The 21,399-nt window shown below is 49.3% G+C and overlaps 1 protein-coding gene across 1 annotated transcript in view; it reads right to left on the bottom strand.

The window, feature by feature from the left end:
* Window positions 1-1,390: 1,390 nt before the first annotated feature.
* The window catches only part of LOC138247470 (trypsin-like), a 78,931-nt gene continuing 58,922 nt past the window's right edge, over window positions 1,391-21,399 (bottom strand). Inside the window, exon 4 of the mRNA XM_069202091.1 lies at window positions 1,391-1,653. Within this exon, the coding sequence (XP_069058192.1) occupies window positions 1,504-1,653 (150 nt within the window). The 3' untranslated portion in view covers window positions 1,391-1,503. The remainder of the gene's footprint in view (window positions 1,654-21,399) is intronic.

The following is a 21,399-nucleotide window of genomic DNA, read 5'->3' as shown; positions in this document are numbered from 1 at the left end:
ACGGGTATGATGTCAGTAACTCAGTGGTAAGGTAGGCGTAAGCCAGAGGTAACCCAGATGTAAGTCAGGAGTACGTCACAGACAAGCTACAGGTATGATGGGAGTGACTCAGTGGTAAGGTAGGCATAAGTGAGAGGTGACCCAGATGTAAGTCAGGAGCACGTCAGAGACAAACTACGGGTATTATGGGAGTGACTCAGTGGTAAGGTAGGCGTAAGCCAGAGGTAACCCAGATGTAAGTCAGGAGTACGTCACAAACAAAGTATGGGTTTGATGGGAGTAACTCAGTGGTAAGGTAGGCGTAAGTCAGAGGTAACCCAGATGTAAGTCAGGAGTACATCAAAGGAAAACTACGGGTATGATGGGAGTAACTCAGTGGTAAGGTAGGCATAAGTCAGAAGTAGCCCAGATGTAAGTCAGGAGTACGTCAGAGACAAACTACGGGTATGATGGGAGTAACTCAGTGGTAAGTAAGGCGTAAGTCAGAGGTAGCCCATGTGTAAGTCAGGAGTACGTCAGAGACAAACTATGGGTATGATGGACTAACTCAGTGGTAAGGTAGGCGTAAGTCAGAGGTAACCCAGATGTAAGTCAGGAGTACATCAGAGACAAACTACGGGTATGATGGAGTAACTCAGTGGTAAGTTAGGCGTAAGTCAGAGGTATCCCAGATGTAAGTCAGGAGCACGTCAGAGACAAACTACAGGTATGATGTGGGTAACTCAGTGGTAAGGTAGGCGTAAGTCAGAAGTAACCCAGATGTAAGTCAGGAGTACGACAGAGACAAACTATGGGTATGATGGGAGTAGCTCAGTGGTAAGTAAGGCGTAAGTCAGAGGTAACCCAGATGTAAGTCAGGAGTACGTCAGAGACCAACTACGGGTATGATGGGAGTAACTCAGTGGTAAGGTAGGCGTAAGTCAGAGGTAACCCAGATGTACGTCAGCAGTACATCAGAGACAAACTACGGGTATGATGGGAGTAACTCAGTGGTAGGGTAGGCGTAAGCCAGAGGTAACCCAGATGTAAGTCAGGAGTACGTCAGAGACAAACTACGGGTCTGATGCGAGTGACTCAGTAGTAAGGTATGCGTAAGCGAGAAGTAACCCAGATGTAATTCAGGAGTACGTCAGAGACAAACTACGGGTCTGATGGGAGTGACTCAGTAGTAAGGTAGGCGTAAGCCAGAAGTAACCCAGATGTAAGTCAGGAGTACGTCAGAGTGCGTCCCACCTGGGCTGGCAGGATGGGGACTTGGGCTCCTGAGGTCTCACAGTGCCCTGGGGCTCTGACTCCTCCATCAGTATAGTCTTCCTTGTCCCTGGACCCAGCAGACATTCTGTATTTATTTATTTTATTTATGAACATGGAGTCTTTTATGGATTTCATCTTTTTATTTTTCCTTTCCTTTATTGTTGCAATCAAGATGCATGAAAGCCGAGCGCATCTCCGGTGACGGGGTGAGGGCGGTGAGGCGGAGTCGCATCTCCTCCTGATCGGTCCTCAGTTCTTCGCAATGATGCCTGTCACCCACGAGGTGTAGTTGCACACAGTAGCGTAGACACCAGGTTGGTCCTTTATTGCACAGCCGTCTCCCCAGGACACAACCCCCATCAGCTCACCATTACACACCAGGGGTCCCCCGGAGTCACCCTACAGGGAAAACAGAAAAGAATCAGTGAGAGCCTGGAGCCCCTGGGGAGAAAGGCAACACCTGAGAAACGGCAAACAGTGTGACCTGAATCCCATGAGGAGAAAGGCTACACCTGAGAAACTGTAAACAATGTGACCTGAATCCCATGGGGAGAAAGGCTACACCTGAGAAACGGCAAACAATGTGACCTGAATCCCATGGGCAGAAAGGCTACACCTGAGAAACTGTAAACAATGTGACCTGAATCCTATGGGGAGAAAGGCTGCACCTGAGAAATTGTAAACAATGTGACCTGAATCCCATGGGGAGAAAGGCAACACCTGAGAAACTGTAAACAATGTGACCTGAATCCCATGGGGAGAAAGGCAACACCTGAGAAACGGCAAACAGTGTGACCTGAATCCCATGAGAAGAAAGGCTACACCTGAGAAACTGTAAACAATGTGACCTGAATCCCATGGGGAGAAAGGCTACACCTGAGACACTGTAAACAGTGTGACCTGAATCCCATGGGGAGAAAGGCTACACCTGAGAAACTGTAAACAATGTGACCTGGAGCCTCTGGAGGGAAAGGCAGCACCTGAAATTGTAAACAAAGCGACCTCGAACCCCGGTGAGACATGCAATACCTGAGAAACGTTAAACAATGTGACCTGAATCCCACTTGAGGAGTTTTAATTAACGTGACCTTAAACGCCTGGGGTGAAAGGCAACACCCCCAAGAGCTGTAAAGAAAGCACCTTGAACCCTTGAGGGTTACAGCACCTGAGAAACTGTAAACAATGTGACCTGAATCCCATGTGGGGTAATGCAACACTTGACGATTTTTAAGCAAAGTGACCTTAAGCCACTGGGGTGAAAGGCAGCACCCAATGAGTTGTAAACAAAGTGACCTTGAACCCTTGGGGTGTCATGCAACACCTGCAAAACTGTAAACAACATGCCCTGGAGGGAAAGTAATACCGAGAAACTGTAAACAACATGACCTGGAGCCTCTGGAGGGAAAGACGACACCTGAGAAACTATAAACAATGTGACCTGGAGCCTCTGGAGGGAAAGGCAACACCTGAGAAACTATAAACAGCGTGACCTGGAGCCTCTGGAGGGAAAGACGACATCTGAGAAACTATAAACAATGTGACCTGGAGCCTCTGGAGGGAAAGGCAACACCTGAGAAACTATAAACAGCGTGACCTGGAGCCTCTGGAGGGAAAGGCAACACCTGAGAAACTGTAAACAATGTGACCTGGAGCCTCTGGAGGGAAAGACAACACCTGAGAAACTATAAACAATGTGACCTGGAGCCTCTGGAGGGAAAGACAACACCTGAGAGAATGTAAACAACATGACCTGGAGCTTCTGGAGGGAAAGGCGAATACCTGAGAAACTGTAAACAACATGACCTGGAGCCCCTGGAAGGGAAAGGAAGCACCTGAGAAACTGTAAACAAGATGACCTCAAGCCTCTGGAGGGAAAGACAACACCTGAGAAACTATAAACAATGTGACCTGGAGCCTCTGGAGGGAAAGACAACACCTGAGAGAATGTAAACAACATGACCTGGAGCCTCTGGAGGGAAAGGCGAATACCTGAGAAACTGTAAACAACATGACCTGGAGCCCCTGGAAGGGAAAGGAAGCACCTGAGAAACTGTAAACAAGATGACCTCAAGCCTCTGGAGGGAAAGACAACACCTGAGAAACTATAAACAATGTGACCAGGAGCCTCTGAAGGGAAAGGTGACACCTGAGAAACTGTAAACAATGTGACCTGGAGCCTTTGGATGGAAAGCCAACACCTGAGAAACTGTAAACAACATGACCTGGAGCCTCTGGAGGGAAAGGTATCACCTGAGAAACTGTAAACAACATGACCTGTAGCCTCTGGATGGTAAGCCAGCACCTGAGAAACTGTAAACAACATGACCTGGAGCCTCTGGATGGAAAGCTAACACATGAGAAGCTATAAACAACGTGACCTGGAGCCCGTGGAGCAAAAGCTAACACCTGAGAAACTATAAACAACATGGCCATGAGCCTCTGGAGGGAAAGGAAGCACCTGAGAAACTGTAAACAACATGACCTCAAGCCTCTGGAGGGAAAGACAACACCTGAGAAACTATAAACAATGTGACCAGGAGCATCTAATGGGAAAGCCAACACCTGAAAAACTATTAACAGTGTGACCATGAACCTCTTGAGGGAAAGGCAACATCTGAGAAACTGTAAACATGACCTCGAGCCTCTGGAGGGAACCGAAGCACCTGAGAAACTGCAAGATGCAGTCGTTTTATTAAACAATATGACCTGGAGCATCTGAAGGGAAAGCCAAGACCTGACAAACTATAAACAACATGACCTGGAGCCTCTGGAGGGAAATGCAATACCTGAGAAACTATAAAAATGTGGCCTGGAGCATCTGGAGGGAAAACCAACACCTGAGAAACTATGTACAATGTGACCTGGAGCCTCTGGAGGGAGCGGAAGCACCTGAGAAACTGTAAACACCAGGCCCTGGAGCCCATGGAGGGAAAGGCGGCACCTGAGAAACTGTAAACAATGTGACCTGGAGCCTCTGGAGGGAAAGCCAACGCCTCAGAAACTGTAAACAATGTGACCTGGAGCCTTTGGAAGGAACAGAATCACCTGAGAAACTGTAAACAAGGTGACCTGGAGCCTCTGGAGGGAAAGCTAACACATGAGAAACTATAAACAACATGACCTGGAGCCTTTGGAGGGAAAGGAAGCACCTGAGAAACTATAAACAACATGACCTGGAGCCTTTGGAGGGAAAGGAAGCACCTGAGAAACTGTAAACAAGATGACCTCAAGCCTCTGGAGGGAAAGACAACACCTGAGAAACTATAAACAATGTGACCAGGAGTCTCTGAAGGGAAAGGTGACACCTGAGAAACTGTAAACAATGTGACCTGGAGCCTATGGAGGGAAAGGCTACACCTGAGAAACTGTAAACAACATGTCCTGGAGCCCCTGGAGGGAAAGGCGACACCTGAGAAACTGTAAATATTGTGACCTGGAGCCTCTGGAGGGGAACAGCAGCACTGAGAAACTGTAAACAATGTGACCTGGAGTCTCTGGAGGGAAAGGTGACACCTGAGAAACTGTAAACAACATGATCTGGAGCCTCTGGAAGGAACAGAAGCACCCGAGAAACTGTAAACAAAGTGACCTGGAGCCTATGGAGGGAAAGGCTACACCTGAGAAACTGTAAACAACATGTCCTGGAGCCCCTGGAGGGAAAGGCGACACCTGAGAAACTGTAAATATTGTGACCTGGAGCCTCTGGAGGGGAAAGGCAGCACTGAGAAACTGTAAACAATGTGACCTGGAGTCTCTGGAGGGAAAGGTGACACCTGAGAAACTGTAAACAACATGATCTGGAGCCTCTGGAAGGAACAGAAGCACCCGAGAAACTGTAAACAAAGTGACCTGGAGCCTATGGAGGGAAAGGCTACACCTGAGAAACTGTAAACAATATGTCCTGGAGCCCCTGGAGGGAAAGGCGACACCTGAGAAACTGTAAATATTGTGACCTGGAGCCTCTGGAGGGGAAAGGCAGCACTGAGAAACTGTAAACAATGTGACCTGGAGTCTCTGGAGGGAAAGGTGACACCTGAGAAACTGTAAACAACATGATCTGGAGCCTCTGGACGGAACAGAAGCACCCGAGAAACTGTAAACAAAGTGACCTGGAGCCTATGGAGGGAAAGGCTACACCTGAGAAACTGTAAACAACATGTCCTGGAGCCCCTGGAGGGAAAGGCGACACCTGAGAAACTGTAAATATTGTGACCTGGAGCCTCTGGAGGGGAAAGGCAGCACTGAGAAACTGTAAACAATGTGACCTGGAGTCTCTGGAGGGAAAGGTGACACCTGAGAAACTGTAAACAACATGATCTGGAGCCTCTGGACGGAACAGAAGCACCCGAGAAACTGTAAACAAAGTGACCTGGAGCCTATGGAGGGAAAGGCTACACCTGAGAAACTGTAAACAACATGTCCTGGAGCCCCTGGAGGGAAAGGCGACACCTGAGAAACTGTAAATATTGTGACCTGGAGCCTCTGGAGGGGAAAGGCAGCACTGAGAAACTGTAAACAATGTGACCTGGAGTCTCTGGAGGGAAAGGTGACACCTGAGAAACTGTAAACAACATGATCTGGAGCCTCTGGAAGGAACAGAAGCACCCGAGAAACTGTAAACAAAGTGACCTGGAGCCTATGGAGGGAAAGGCTACACCTGAGAAACTGTAAACAACATGTCCTGGAGCCCCTGGAGGGAAAGGCGACACCTGAGAAACTGTAAATATTGTGACCTGGAGCCTCTGGAGGGGAAAGGCAGCACTGAGAAACTGTAAACAATGTGACCTGGAGTCTCTGGAGGGAAAGGTGACACCTGAGAAACTGTAAACAACATGATCTGGAGCCTCTGGACGGAACAGAAGCACCCGAGAAACTGTAAACAAAGTGACCTGGAGCCTATGGAGGGAAAGGCTACACCTGAGAAACTGTAAACAACATGTCCTGGAGCCCCTGGAGGGAAAGGCGACACCTGAGAAACTGTAAATATTGTGACCTGGAGCCTCTGGAGGGGAAAGGCAGCACTGAGAAACTGTAAACAATGTGACCTGGAGTCTCTGGAGGGAAAGGTGACACCTGAGAAACTGTAAACAACATGATCTGGAGCCTCTGGACGGAACAGAAGCACCCGAGAAACTGTAAACAAAGTGACCTGGAGCCTATGGAGGGAAAGGCTACACCTGAGAAACTGTAAACAACATGTCCTGGAGCCCCTGGAGGGAAAGGCGACACCTGAGAAACTGTAAATATTGTGACCTGGAGCCTCTGGAGGGGAAAGGCAGCACTGAGAAACTGTAAACAATGTGACCTGGAGTCTCTGGAGGGAAAGGTGACACCTGAGAAACTGTAAACAACATGATCTGGAGCCTCTGGACGGAACAGAAGCACCCGAGAAACTGTAAACAAACTGACCTGGAGCCTATGGAGGGAAAGGCTACACCTGAGAAACTGTAAACAACATGTCCTGGAGCCCCTGGAGGGAAAGGCGACACCTGAGAAACTGTAAATATTGTGACCTGGAGCCTCTGGAGGGGAAAGGCAGCACTGAGAAACTGTAAACAATGTGACCTGGAGTCTCTGGAGGGAAAGGTGACACCTGAGAAACTGTAAACAACATGATCTGGAGCCTCTGGACGGAACAGAAGCACCCGAGAAACTGTAAACAAAGTGACCTGGAGCCTATGGAGGGAAAGGCTACACCTGAGAAACTGTAAACAACATGTCCTGGAGCCTCTGGAGGGAAATCGAACGCCTGAGAAAATATAAACAACGTGACCACGGACCTCTGAGGTGACATGCGACACCTGCAAACAAATATTTCCTCCATTGGTGTTTTACTGGTAGTAATCTGCTTAACTGAAAACCAGAAACCCTAAACATGAGCAACCTAAAGCCATGTGACATGGAGCCCTTCCAGGGGAAAGCAGCAGAGGAGAGGAGGCAAGAAAAGAGATCTAGAGGCAGGTCTTGCAGTCTAACAGTGCACATTTATATTACAAGAAATGTGGTGTACTATATATTCATAATGATACTTTCCAGTCCCCCTCCCATAATTCTTATTACTGGTTAGATCCTTTAGAACTCTCCAGGGAGTTCATTTACAATATTGAGCTCTAGTCAATGTTTACACAGCTGTGAGACTGACCTGCTGGGAACTCATCTCTATATCAATAACGTGGACTTTCTCATCCCAACATATATTGTTTTGTCATCTTTTCAATGGCATGAAGATGGGATGGCTGTGCAGGGGACAGCTGTGCCTTTCCACCCCTGTGAACACTTTAAGGTCCTGAGTAACCTGTCTATATAGCGAGTAAGCACCAACCATCTTCTGTGGAACTGACATTCATATTGAGAATTTTCGCTTTATCTGCTGATTTAGGCAGAGTAATGACCACACTGCTGAGTTGCTGTAAGTTCTTGGAGCGTCTTGGAGTTAAAGGATTTATATCTCTCTGGATTCAATTTATTGCCCTTCCAGGGAGTTGGACGTGTGTTCGACAGTTGTTGAGTTACATGTGCCAGGGCAGGGCTCGCAGATTTTACCTTTGCGTGTTAGGAAGAAGATGCCCCAGCCAACTGTAAAGTGTATTTGATCATTCTATTGATGCATTCAACATGTCCGTTAGCTCTAGGACAACATAGTGGAGTTTTATGTGCTTTATAGCCAAACTAGAACCTCAGATATAAATTATATCTCATTATCCGCGACTATGGTACTTGGGATTCCTTCACTGGAAAAAGCATCAGACAAGAAAGGAATGAGGTTCTTTGTGTTAATGCAGTTTACAAATTTTACAGTGATCATTGAAAAACTAGTCAACGAGGACTATAATGAAAGAATAGTTGGTTTTGCTTCTATAACTCTAAAGTATGGATGTCGACTGTAACTATTCAGCTATAGAAAAGGAAGCATTGGCTTGCTTTGGGCCACTAACCATTTTAAATTGTATGTGTGGGGTCTACCTTTTGTGTTAAGGACTTATCCTTTGATTGCTGTATTCTAAAAAAAAGATATTGAAAAAACGACATTGAGTATTAGCAAATGGGTTCTCAGCATACAAAATTTCAATTCTAAGATGGAATATGTTCCAGGTACAAAAAATTCAGGAGCAAATTGTTTGTCTCGGCCTCCTATTATTAATTCAGATGTTCACAATGAACAAGCTATGTCGGGCATGCAAGTGAATATTCCAGCTATATTAAAATCTGAATGGATAAAATATGGCCCATATTTACACTTTTTTGTGCTGCATTTGCGTTTTTTTTTTACGCAAATGCGGCGCAAAGTTAACTACTTATTTATATTTTGATGTTAGACATATCTAAAGTAAAAATATTTGAGTCTGCACCATTTTGCAGATGCGTGAACCTACCTTGTGTCAATGACATGCAAGGTAGACATTCCCATCTAAAACATGGTGTTCTCCCGATAGCCCCATATTTATCCTTGTGCTAAAATGACGCACGGATGGGAGGAGGGGCCAAATAATGGTGTAAAGCGTGCTTTGCACCATTATTTAACGCCTGGGTCAGACCAGGCGTTAGGGGACCTGTGAACCCATTTCCATGGTCAGACACCATGGAATGGGTCCACAGGTGCCCTCCCCAAACCCCAGGAACACCCCACTAGAGGGACACCGGTGGATAGGGGACCCCATCCCGGGTAAGTAGGGTAAGTAGAGTTAAGAATTTTAAAAACTTTTTAAAAGTGCCATTGGGGGCCCTGAAATGGGCCCCCAATGGCACAGGGTGCAATGGCCATGTCCAGGGGACCCTTGTCCCTTGTCCTGACCACTGGGGTGGTGGGCATGACTCTTGTCTTTTATAAGATTAGAGTCATATAGTATGGATGGTTTTGCATCAGAAAATAATGCTAGGCTGGTTAAAAGCATTTTTTTTTACTCAAACCAGCCTAGCGTCTTTTTTGGGTGCAAAACCCCCCTTCCCCCATTACGTCACCCCCACCCGGCTAATGTCATTTTTTTACGCTAGCCCCCCCCCTTTACACCGGCTTGTGGGAATACATAAATTTGTCAGCCAGCTGGCTCTCTGTAATGACGCAAGCCGGCGCTATACTTTTTGACGCAAAACTGCGTTTGCGCAGTTTCCCGTCAAAAAGTATAAATATGGGCCTATGTGTCTACTGATGAAACACTAAAGTTAATCAAAGAAAAAATTGTCATGGGATGGACCAAAACATGTAATGAGCTACTTGTTGAATTGTATCCTTACTGGAATATTAAGGAATAGCTTTCTGCACAAGTGGATAATTCATGAAGCTTTGGAAAGGTTATTCCCCCAGAGAAAATAAGAGAATGCATTTGTGAATTAGCACATGAGGGACACCTAAGGAGCAATTTTACTGAGAGAAAAATTAGAGCGGATTTCTGGTTTCCATACATGGATTACTTAACTGAGGAGTTAGTCAAGGATTGTCATACATGTAGTCTTAGTGACACATCTAAGTACACTAGAAAATCCCCTTTATAACCAGTCCCAATACCCACTGTGCCCAGGGACGAGCTTGCTCTTGACATCATAGGTCCCTCAAATGAAGGAATGAATGAGAAATTCATTATAGTCCTAGTCAACTATTTTTCTAAATGGATCACTTGTAAAATGTGTAAACTGTATTAACACAAAGAACCTTATTTGTTTCTTGTCTGATGTTTCTGCCAATGAAGTTATCCCAACTACCATAGTCACAGATAATGGGATACAATATATATCTGAGGAAATTAAACAATTCATTTCTAGTTTGGCTATAAAGCACATTAAAGCTCCATAATGTTGCCCTAGAGCTAATGGGCTTGTTGAATGCATCAACAGAATGATGACGGAATCATTACAATTAGCTGTGGCACCTTCAAAACCTATTGTTCAAACTATAAATGATGTGTTATGGTCTAATCACATCACACCTAATTCAGTCACTGGAGTTTCTCCTTTTAGCCTATTAAGGGGACAGAAACCAGTGATCTAAATGGACTCAAAATTTGCTGTTTGAAGACGAAACTGTTGAAATACATAAATAGGAAATGAAAGGAAAAATTGAAATGAATCAAAGGAAGTACTAAGAAAAATATGATGAAAATGTGGCACAAACAACAACTATGGAAAGAAGGACTATGGGTACAAGTAAGGCAACCTAGAACTAGTCAACATACATTCGATAAGTTTTATAAACTGGGGAGGATAAAAGAAGTAAATAATTGTGGAATAATGGAAGATGGGCAAATGTGGAGTATGGATAGGCTCCCCCATACTCAAAAACCAAAGGAGTCTATGAACAATGCACAGCATAAAAACAAAGCATTCATTCAGGGAAAAAGAAAAATGAAATGTGCACCCTCCAGCTTGGCTACATGATTATGTAATAACTTAAAGTGTTTCCTATATCAATTAGATAGACAAATGTTGTGGTGCTCTTTTTCAAGTCCTGTTTGATTTTTTCCGCACTAGATTTGTTAACTGTTTTTCTCTTTGTATAAAAAGATGTGTTATAATCTAACAGTTCACATTTATATTATGAGAAATGTTGTGTACTATACATTTATAATGGTACTTTACAGTCCCCCCTTAAATTTCTTATTACTGGTTAGATCCTTTAGAATTCTCCCCGGGAGTTAATTTACAATGTTGAGCTCTAGTCAATTTTTACTCAGCTATGAGACTGACCATTTGGGACTTCATCTGTATACCAATAAAGTGGATTTTCTCATCCCAACATATATAAATTTTTTGTCTTTGCAACATGCATCATAGAGGAGCTGTAAACAAAGAAATCTGGGATTTCTTTATGAGATCACAACATATGAGGAGCTGGAAACAAAGAGGTCTGGACGACCTCACCCCCCAACACCTCCACCACCGCAACACTGAGAGTTTGTAAACAAAGAGGTCTGAGCCCCCTCAACAAGGAGGAAAGGCAACATTGAGGATCTGTAAACAAAGATATCTGGACGACCCTCCCCCCCACCTACCACTCAAGCACAAGGAAGGAAGGCAACACAGAGGGGCTCTAAAGAAAGAGATGTGAGCCTCCGCCACAAGGAAGAAAGGCAACACAGAGGGGCTGTACACAAAGAGATCTGGGCCCCCGCCACAAGCAAGGAAGGCAACACAGAGGGGCTATAAACAAAGACATCTGAGTCCCTGCCACAAGGAAGGTAATACAGAGGAGCTGTAAACAAAGACAAATGAGCCCCCACCACAAGGAAGGAAGGCAACACCGAGGGGCTGTAAACAAAGGCATATGAGCCCCCACCACAAGGAAGGAAGGCAACACAGAGAGGCTGTAAACAAAGAGATCTGAGCCCCTGCCACAAGGAAGGAAGGCAACACGTAGGGGTTGTAAACAAAGACATCTATGACCCCGCCACAAGGAAGGAAGGCAACACAGAGGGGCTGCAAACAAAGAGATCTGAGCCCCCGCCACAAGGAAGGAAGGCAACACGGAGGGGTTGTAAACAAAGACATCTATGACCCCGCCACAAGGAAGGAAGGCAACACAGAGGGGCTGTAAACAAAGAGATCTGAGCCCCCGCCACAAGGAAGGAAGGCAGCACAGAGGGGCTGTAAACAAAGAGATCTGAGCCCCCGCCACAAGGAAGGAAGGCAGCACAGATGACCTGTAAACAAGAGATCAGGGATTTCTTTCCAAGGACATAACACACAAGAAGCTGTAACCAAAGAGATCTGGACCTCTCCTACTCCAAGAATGAAAGGTCTCACTGAGTGCCTGTAATCAAAGAGATCTGCGCTCCCTTCAGAGGACACAGCACATGAGAAACTCTAAACAGAGGCTTGAAGACTTACGTTAAAAAACAGGAGCTGTAAAAAGGAGACCTAGGGTGCCTGATAACTTGACACATGAAAAACTGTAAGCAAAGAGAGAGCTGGTACCTTCTGGGAGAAACACAAAACCTAGAGACTGTAAACAAATAAATCCAGGGTTCCCTTTGGAGTGTGACATCATATGAGGAGCTGTATAAAATGAGCCTCTGGAGAGAAAGGCAACAGAGGTTGATCTGCAAGCAGAGCGATCAGGGGCGTCTTAGGAAGAAAACACATGAGAAGTAGGAAAAAAACAGGATCTGAGGCTTCTTTCTGAGAATTTAACATATGGGGATGTGTTAACAAACAAACAGAGGTGGGGGTCCTTTAAAACGACAAATTGTAATCAAAGCGCTCTGGAGCCCACGGGGGGGGGGCAATGCATGAATTGCTGTAGACAAAGAGCTTTGGGTAATTTTTCTGAGAACTCAAAGCATGAGGAGCTGTAAACAAAGAGATCTGGAGGCTCTAATCAGAGAACCCAGCACACGAGGAGCTGTAAACAAAGAGATCTGGAGGCCTCATCAGAAAAATCAATACATGAGGAAACATAAACAAATAGATCTGGAGGCTCCCTTTAGAGAGCCCTACACACAAGAAGCTGTAAACAAAGAGAACCGAAAGCTCCCTTCAGAGAACCCAACAGGTGGAATTGCAAACATAGAAATCTGGAAGCTATCATCAGAGAACCTGACATATGAGGAGCTGTAAATAAAGGGATATTGGTCACACCTCCCCCACAAGACAAAAGGAAATGCAGACTGTGTTTAAAATAAGAGATACAGGCACCCTTAAGAGGACACCACACACGAGGAGCTCATAAAGACTGTAGCCTTGAGATAAGGAAGGAGCTGGGAGCTGTAAACATAGAGATCTAGGGCTTCCTTCTGAGAGCTCAAAACACAAGGAGCTGTAAACAGAGACCTGCTGCACCCATAAGAGCAGTCAACACACAAGACGCTGTAAACAAATAGATCTAGAGGCTTCTATGAGAGAACCAAACACATGAGGAGCTGTAAACAAAGAGATCTGGAGGCTATAATCAGAGGACCCAGTTTATGAGGAGCTGTAATCGAAGAAATCTGGAGGCTCCCATCTCAGAACTTGAAATACCAGGCACTGTAAACAACGACCTACTGCACCCATCAGAGAACCCAACACATGAGAAGCTGTAAACAAATAGATCTAGATGCTTCTATCAGAGATCATAACACATGAGGAGCTGTAAACAAATAGATCTAGAGGCATTTATCAGAGAACCAAACACATGGCTGTAAACAAATAGATCTAGAGGCTTCTATCAGAGAATCAAACACATGAGGAGCTGTAAACAAGGAGATCTAGGCCTTCCTTCTGAAAACGAAACACACATGGAGCTGTAAACAATGACTTGCTGCACCCATCAGAGAACCCAACACATGAGAAGCTGTAAATAAATAGATCTAGTTGTGTCTATCAAAGAACACAACACATGAGGAGCTGTACAATAATAGATCTAGTGGCTTCTATCATAAAATCCAACACATGAGGAACTGTAAACAAAGAGATCTAGAGGCTTCTATCGGAGAACCCAACAGATGAGGAGCTTAAACAAATGGAACTAGAGACTTCTATCCGAGAACCCAACACATGAGAAGCTGTAAGCACAGAAATCTGGGGTCTCCTTTCAGAGAACCCAACACCTGAGGAACTGTAAACAAAGAGATTTGAAGGCTCATGTCAGAGAACCCAACGCACGAGGAGCTGTAAACACCGAGACCCAGAGGCTCCCGCCAGAGAACCCAATTCATGTGGAGCTGTAAGCATGGAGATCTGGAGTCTCCTTTCAGAGAACCTAGCACATGAAATGCTGTAAACAGACAAATGTGGGGGCTCCCTAAAGAGAACTGAACACAGAAGGAGCTGCAGACTATAGAATCCTGGTATCTCCCTTTAGAGGACATAATACAAGGGACCCAGGATGACAGTCCTAGTGGTAGAACATAGAAGAGCAGGGGCCAGTTTGCTACAGAATGTGGCAAACTCCAGGCAACATCATCAGACTGCAGGACAGCCTTTCAGTAACACCCAGAGAGTGCAGCACCAACGTTAGAGAGTTGAAGACTCAACCAGAGGCTACAGGTCACACCGAAATGTCATTAGCCTTTTGAAGGCCTTTCGAAAGCCCATATGGCACCATTGGCAACCAAAGTGTTTGTATGTGTAAGACACTGTGAAAGACGACCAAGACTGGCTAACTTTAGATTCCTCAAGGTTTGGCAAGGCTAGAAACCCCTTGTGCCACATCCTTCCTCTGACCTGCCAGTGCCTTCTTGCCTTAACACAGCGGCGGGAGCTGAGTTTGCTCTCTGATGGGCAACCTCTGATGTGTTTTGAGGCCTGGGGGTGTGAGGGTGGGATCAGAACAATCTAGTTTCAGGAGAAACTGCAGAAACCAGTTGAAATCTCCCTGTGACAATGGCGAATTATTGCGGCATTTTTTTATTATTATTATAGATTTTCCCTATAAACCCTCATTTGGGCTCTCGACCCTCAGCATCTATTGCAGAATGGCCCAGATTTTCCCACCCTGAGTACCGCTGGTGCTGGTAATTCCAGGGGAGGGGAAAATCCAGCCCATTTTCTGGGACACTTGTGCTGAGGTCCTTTAGTGTAATTTCACAGCGGATCATGGTGCAGGGATACACTTCGGAAACGGGAATTCAGCCCCTCAGTATCAGTGCGCCTAAATCTGACAAACACGTACTGAGGACCTAAGGGTTACTCAGGACGGGAAAGAGGGCAGTGCTTTCTTCTCTCGGTTTCTAAACTCTCTCGTGTCGAAAACATGCACTAACTCTGAGATTGTCCAGGTTAATGTGCGGGGGTGGCTCCTTCGCTATGGAGTGTCACCCCACTGCTGAGCCAGAAGCAGAAAAATAAAACAATAGCTTACTACCATTTTACTTTTCTGCTTCTGGCACAGCGAGCAGTGCAGGGAGGGTTGGGGCTGGTCCATGCGAAGTGGGAGGGGGGAGGAGGGGAGAGTGCACCTAAGTGCGCATGTGTGTTTGGCCGGCCATCTTAGGCCGACCAAACACATGCGCACTTAGGTTTGTCCAGCCCGGCTGTGTAAACTGCACAGGCCTCAGGGCTGTGTCTGAGCGGCAGTCTGAGCTTCTCAGACCAATCCTGGTACTGCTTTCATGCTAGGTTTAGCATGAAAGCAGTACCAGGATTGCTGGGGAGTCTGTGCTGCATTCTCTGCAGTGAATGCTGGGACACCAGAAGAAGAGGAGTATGAGGCGACAGGGACGAAGGCAAGGTACGTTTCTTTACCTCGTCTCCGTCCCCAACAGCCCCCCCAACCCTCCCTTTATTTATGCGGCACACATACATGTCCTGAGCATCAAGCGAGGCCCCTGCTGAGGATAACAAACGTCCACCCCTGCTCCGCCCTGTCCCAGACTTCAGTGCAGCGCAAAGAGGGAAAGGGCAGGAATGTGCTGCATCTGCGGCATACGGCGTATTCTCGTTCTCCCCCTGTGCCGCCGCTGCTTCGCCAGCCTAGCGCCAATGCAGTCGCCTTCCACCATGGCGTAAGCGTGTCTGCGTTGTTGGCAGGATGGTTACTGTGCAGGAACGGACATTTTCCTGCACCTCAAATAATCCATGGAGGAGTTTTCTTTTTTCTATGTTTGCTGCAAAATGCAGCACCCATAGAAAGAGGAAAAACAATGAGAAATAGTGATATTTTGCCTTCTTGCAGCTCCCCTCAGGTGAGATTTTCGCACATCCCCAGGTTTACAAGGTCTTGTAATACTACGGATGTGTCTAAATCCATGAGTGTTGCGTGGGGCACCACCTTAAAGCCCATAGAACGCCTCGATCTGCACCGCGTTGTCTTACTCCATATCTATGAGACCAAGATCATCAGTGAAAGCGGCTTTGTGTGGCCTCATAGATATGATTTAGTGACTTGCGCCGCCGGGAGAGTCTCATAATTGTGGGCCTCAAAGTGAGTGCACAGTGGGGGATAAAATCAAAGAGTCCAGCTTCACAGGGCTTAATTTGTACCAAAAAACCTATGTGCAGGGGTCCTCAGGCAACCCTTTAGGGCCTGGCCCCATCAGCCTGCACTTCCTGTTTCCATCTCACTCTCACAGATTTCTTTCATCCCTGCTCTCTCCCTTTGGAGAGTTTTCCTACCTCTCTCCTCCTGCTCCCCTCCCGCTTTTCTGCCTTCTGTCTCTTGCTTTGTGTCAAAGTCTAAATGTGAAAAATAAGTCCCATCCAGGAATTGCTGTGCTGGTGCCAGAGTCTGCAGACACCGGCACAAATGAAACAGGGCACAGTAGAGAAGGTGCAGACACAGAGATCCGAGAGCCCCAGCAGCACAGAGTGACTTTAATTGATATTATGTCAAGTTAACTTACTAGAGACTCTTGGCTGACCTGGTACCATGGGGTTGAGGGTTCAGTGCCATTAAATAAAGACTGTGACCATGGATATGGGCTGTGGGGCATGTGTGCGTAGACCCGGGATGTGGACTCTGGGTCACATGTGGGTATGTGTGGGTACTGCACACAGGGCGCTGGCAGCAGAGACCATCGATATGGGCTGTGGGGCATGTGTGTGTAGACCCGGGATGTGGGCTCTGGGACACATGTGGGTATGTGTGGGTACTGCACACAGGGCGCTGGCAGCAGAGACCATGGATATGGGCTGTGGGGCATGTGTGCGTAGACCCGGGATGTGGGCCCTGGGTCACATGTGGGTATGTGTGGGTACTGCACACAGGGCGCTGGCAGCAGAGACCATCGATATGGGCTGTGGGGCATGTGTGCGTAGACCTGGGATGTGGGCTCTGGGACACATGTGGGTATGTGTGGGTACTGCACACAGACTGCTGGCTGCAGAGACCATGGATATGGGCTGTGGGGCATGTGTGCGTAGACCCGGGATGTGGGCTCTGGGTCACAGGTGGGTATGTGTGGGTACTGCACACAGGGCGATGGCAGCAGAGACCATCGATATGCGCTGTGGGGCATGTGTGCGTAGACCCGGGATGTGGACTCTGGGTCACATGTGGGTATGTGTGGGTACTGCACACAGGGGGCTGGCTGCAGAGACCATGGATATGGGCTGTGGTGCATGTGTGCGTAGACCTGGGATGTGGACTCTGGGTCACATGTGGGTATGTGTGGGTACTGCACACAGGACGCTGGCAGCAGAGACCATCGATATGGGCTGTGGGGCATGTGTGCGTAGACCCGGGATGTGGGCCCTGGGACACATGTGGGTATGTGTGGGTACTGCACACAGGGCGCTGGCAGCAGAGACCATCGATATGGGCTGTGGGGCATGTGTGTGTAGACCCGGGATGTGGGCCCTGGGTCACATGTGGGTATGTGTGGGTACTGCACATAGACCACTGGCTGCAGAGACCATGGATATGGGCTGTGGGGCATGTGTGCGTAGACCCGGGATGTGGGCCCTGGGTCACATGTGGGTATGTGTGGGTACTGCACACAGACCACTGGCTGCAGAGACCATTGATATGGGCTGTGGGGCATGTGTGGGTAGACCCGGGATGTGGGCTCTGGGTCACATGTGGGTATGTGTGAGTACTGCACACAGGCCGCTGGCAGCAGAGGCCATCGATATGGGCTGTGGGGCATGTGTGCGTAGACCCGGGATGTGGGCTCTGGGTCACAGGTGGGTATGTGTGGGTACCGCACACAGGGCGCTGGCAGCAGAGACCATCGATATGCGCTGTGGGGCATGTGTGCGTAGACCCGGGATGTGGGCTCTGGGTCACATGTGGGTATGAGTGGGTACCGCACACAGGGCGCTGGCTGCAGAGACCATGGATATGGGCTGTGGGGCATGTGTGCGTAGACCCGGGATGTGGGCTCTGGGACACATGTGGGTATGTGTGGGTACTGCACACAGAGCGCTGGCAGCAGAGACCATCGATATGGGCTGTGGGGCATGTGTGCGTAGACCCGGGATGTGGACTCTGGGACACATGTGGGTATGTGTGGGTACTGCACACAGGGCGCTGGCAGCAGAGACCATGGATATGGGCTGTGGGGCATGTGTGCGTAGACCCGGGATGTGGGCTCTGGGACACATGTGGGTATGTGTGGGTACTGCACACAGGGCGCCTGCAGCAGAGACCATGGATATGGGCTGTGGGGCATGTGTGCGTAGACCCGGGATGTGGGCCCTGGGTCACATGTGGGTATGTGTGGGTACTGCACACAGGGCGCTGGCAGCAGAGACCATCGATATGCGCTGTGGGGCATGTGTGCGTAGACCCGGGATGTGGACTCTGGGTCACATGTGGGTATGTGTGGGTACTGCACACAGGGGGCTGGCTGCAGAGACCATGGATATGGGCTGTGGGGCATGTGTGCGTAGACCTGGGATGTGGACTCTGGGTCACATGTGGGTATGTGTGGGTACTGCACACAGGGCGCTGGCAGCAGAGACCCTCGATATGGGCTGTGGGGCATGTGTGCGTAGACCCGGGATGTGGGCCCTGGGACACATGTGGGTATGTGTGGGTACTGCACACAGGGCGCTGGCAGCAGAGACCATCGATATGGGCTGTGGGGCATGTGTGTGTAGACCCGGGATGTGGGCCCTGGGTCACATGTGGGTATGTGTGGGTACTGCACACAGACCACTGGCTGCAGAGACCATGGATATGGGCTGTGGGGCATGTGTGCGTAGACCCGGGATGTGGGCCCTGGGTCACATGGGGTATGTGTGGGTACTGCACACAGACCACTGGCTGCAGAGACCATGGTTATGGGCTGTGGGGCATGTGTGCGTAGACCCGGGATGTGGGCCCTGGGTCACATGTGGGTATGTGTGGGTACTGCACACAGACCACTGGCTGCAGAGACCATTGATATGGGCTGTGGGGCATGTGTGGGTAGACCCGGGATGTGGGCTCTGGGTCACATGTGGGTATGTGTGAGTACTGCACACAGGCCGCTGGCAGCAGAGGCCATCGATATGGGCTGTGGGGCATGTGTGCGTAGACCCGGGATGTGGGCTCTGGGTCACAGGTGGGTATGTGTGGGTACCGCACACAGGGCGCTGGCAGCAGAGACCATCGATATGCGCTGTGGGGCATGTGTGCGTAGACCCGGGATGTGGGCTCTGGGTCACATGTGGGTATGTGTGGGTACCGCACACAGGGCGCTGGCTGCAGAGACCATGGATATGGGCTGTGGGGCATGTGTGTGTAGACCCGGGATGTGGGCTCTGGGACACATGTGGGTATGTGTGGGTACTGCACACAGGGCGCTGGCTGCAGAGACCATGGATATGGGCTGTGGGGCATGTGTGGGTAGACCCGGGATGAGGGCTTTGGGACACATGTGGGTATGTGTGGGTACTGCACACAGACCGCTGGCTGCAGAGACCATGGATATGGGCTGTGGGGCATGAGTGCGTAGACCCGGGATGTGGGCCCTGGGTCACATGTGGGTATGTGTGGGTACTGCACACAGGGCGCTGGCTGCAGAGACCATGGATATGGGCTGTGGGGCATGTGTGCGTAGACATGGGATGTGGACTCTGGGTCACATGTGGGTATGTGTGGGTAGTGCACACAGGGCGCTGGCAGCAGAGACCATCGATATGGGCTGTGGGGCATGTGTGGTTAGACCTGGGATGTGGTCTCTGGGACACATGTGGGTATGTGTGGGTACTGCACACAGGGCGGTGGCTGCAGAGACCATGGATATGGGCTGTGGGGCATGTATGCGTAGACCCGGGATGTGGGCCCTGGGTCACATGTGGGTATGTGTGGGTACTGCACACAGACCACTGGCTGCAGAGACCATGGATATGGGCTGTGGGGCATGTGTGCGTAGACCCGGGTTGTGGGCCCTGGGTCACATGTGGGTATGTGTGGGTACTGCACACAGACCACTGGCTGCAGAGACCATGGATATGGGCTGTGGGGCATGTGTGCGTAGACCCGGGATGTGGGCTCTGGGTCACAGGTGGGTATGTGTGAGTACTGCACACAGGCCACTGGCAGCAGAGGCCATCGATATGGGCTGTTGGGCATGTGTGCGTAGACCCGGGATGTGGGCTCTGGGTCACAGGTGGGTATGTGTGGGTACCGCACACAGGGCGCTGGCAGCAGAGACCATCGATATGCGCTGTGGGGCATGTGTGCGTAGACCCGGGATGTGGGCTCTGGGTCACATGTGGGATGTGTGGGTACCGCAAACAGGGCGCTGGCTGCAGAGACCATGGATATGGGCTGTGGGGCATGTGTGGGTAGACCCGGGATGTGGGCTCTGGGACACATGTGGGTATATGTGGGTACTGCACACAGACCGCTGGCTGCAGAGACCATGGATATGGGCTGTGGGGCATGTGTGGGTAGACCCGGGATGTGGGCCCTGGGTCACATGTGGGTATGTGTGTGTACTGCACACAGACCGCTGGCTGCAGAGACCATGGATATGGGCTGTGGGGCATGTGTGCGTAGACCTGGGATGTGGGCTCTGGGTCACATGTGGGTATGTGTGGGTACTGCACACAGACCGCTGGCTGCAGAGACCATGGATATGGGCTGTGGGGCATGTGTGCGTAGACTAGGGATGTGGACTCTGGGTCACATGTGGGTATGTGTGGGTACTGCACACAGGGCGCTGGCAGCAGAGACCATGGATATGGGCTGTGGGGCATGTGTGCGTAGACCCGGGATGTGGGCTCTGGGACACATGTGGGTATGTGTAGGTACTGCACACAGGGCGCTGGCAGCAGAGACCATCGATATGGGCTGTGGGGCATGTGTGCGTAGACCCGGGATGTGGGCTCTGGGACACATGTGGGTATGTGTGGGTACTGCACACAGGGCGCTGGCAGCAGAGACCATCGATATGGGCTGTGGGGCATGTGTGGGTAGTCCCGGGATGTGGGCTCTGGGACACATGTGGGTATGTGTGGGTACTGCACACAGGGCGCTGGCTGCAGAGACCATGGATATGGGCTGTGGGGCATGTGTACGTAGACCCGGGATGTGGGCTCTGGGACACATGTGGGTATGTGTGGGTACTGCACACAGGGCGCTGGCAGCAGAGACCATTGTTACGGTCTGTGGGGCATGTGTGGGTAGACCCGGGATGTGGGCTCTGGGACACATGTGGGTATGTGTGGGTACTGCACGCAGGGTGCTGGCAGCAGAGACCATCGATATGGGCTGTGGGGCATGTGTGCGTAGACCCGGGATGTGGGCTCTGGGTCACAGGTGGGTATGTGTGGGTACTGCACGCAGGGCGCTGGCTGCAGAGA

This window comes from Pleurodeles waltl, chromosome 7 (genome assembly GCF_031143425.1).
Source record: "Pleurodeles waltl isolate 20211129_DDA chromosome 7, aPleWal1.hap1.20221129, whole genome shotgun sequence".
In the NCBI taxonomy this organism is placed as follows: domain Eukaryota; kingdom Metazoa; phylum Chordata; class Amphibia; order Caudata; family Salamandridae; genus Pleurodeles; species Pleurodeles waltl.
The sequence above is the reverse complement of the archived record's forward strand: the minus strand, read 5'-3'. Positions and strand labels throughout refer to the sequence as shown.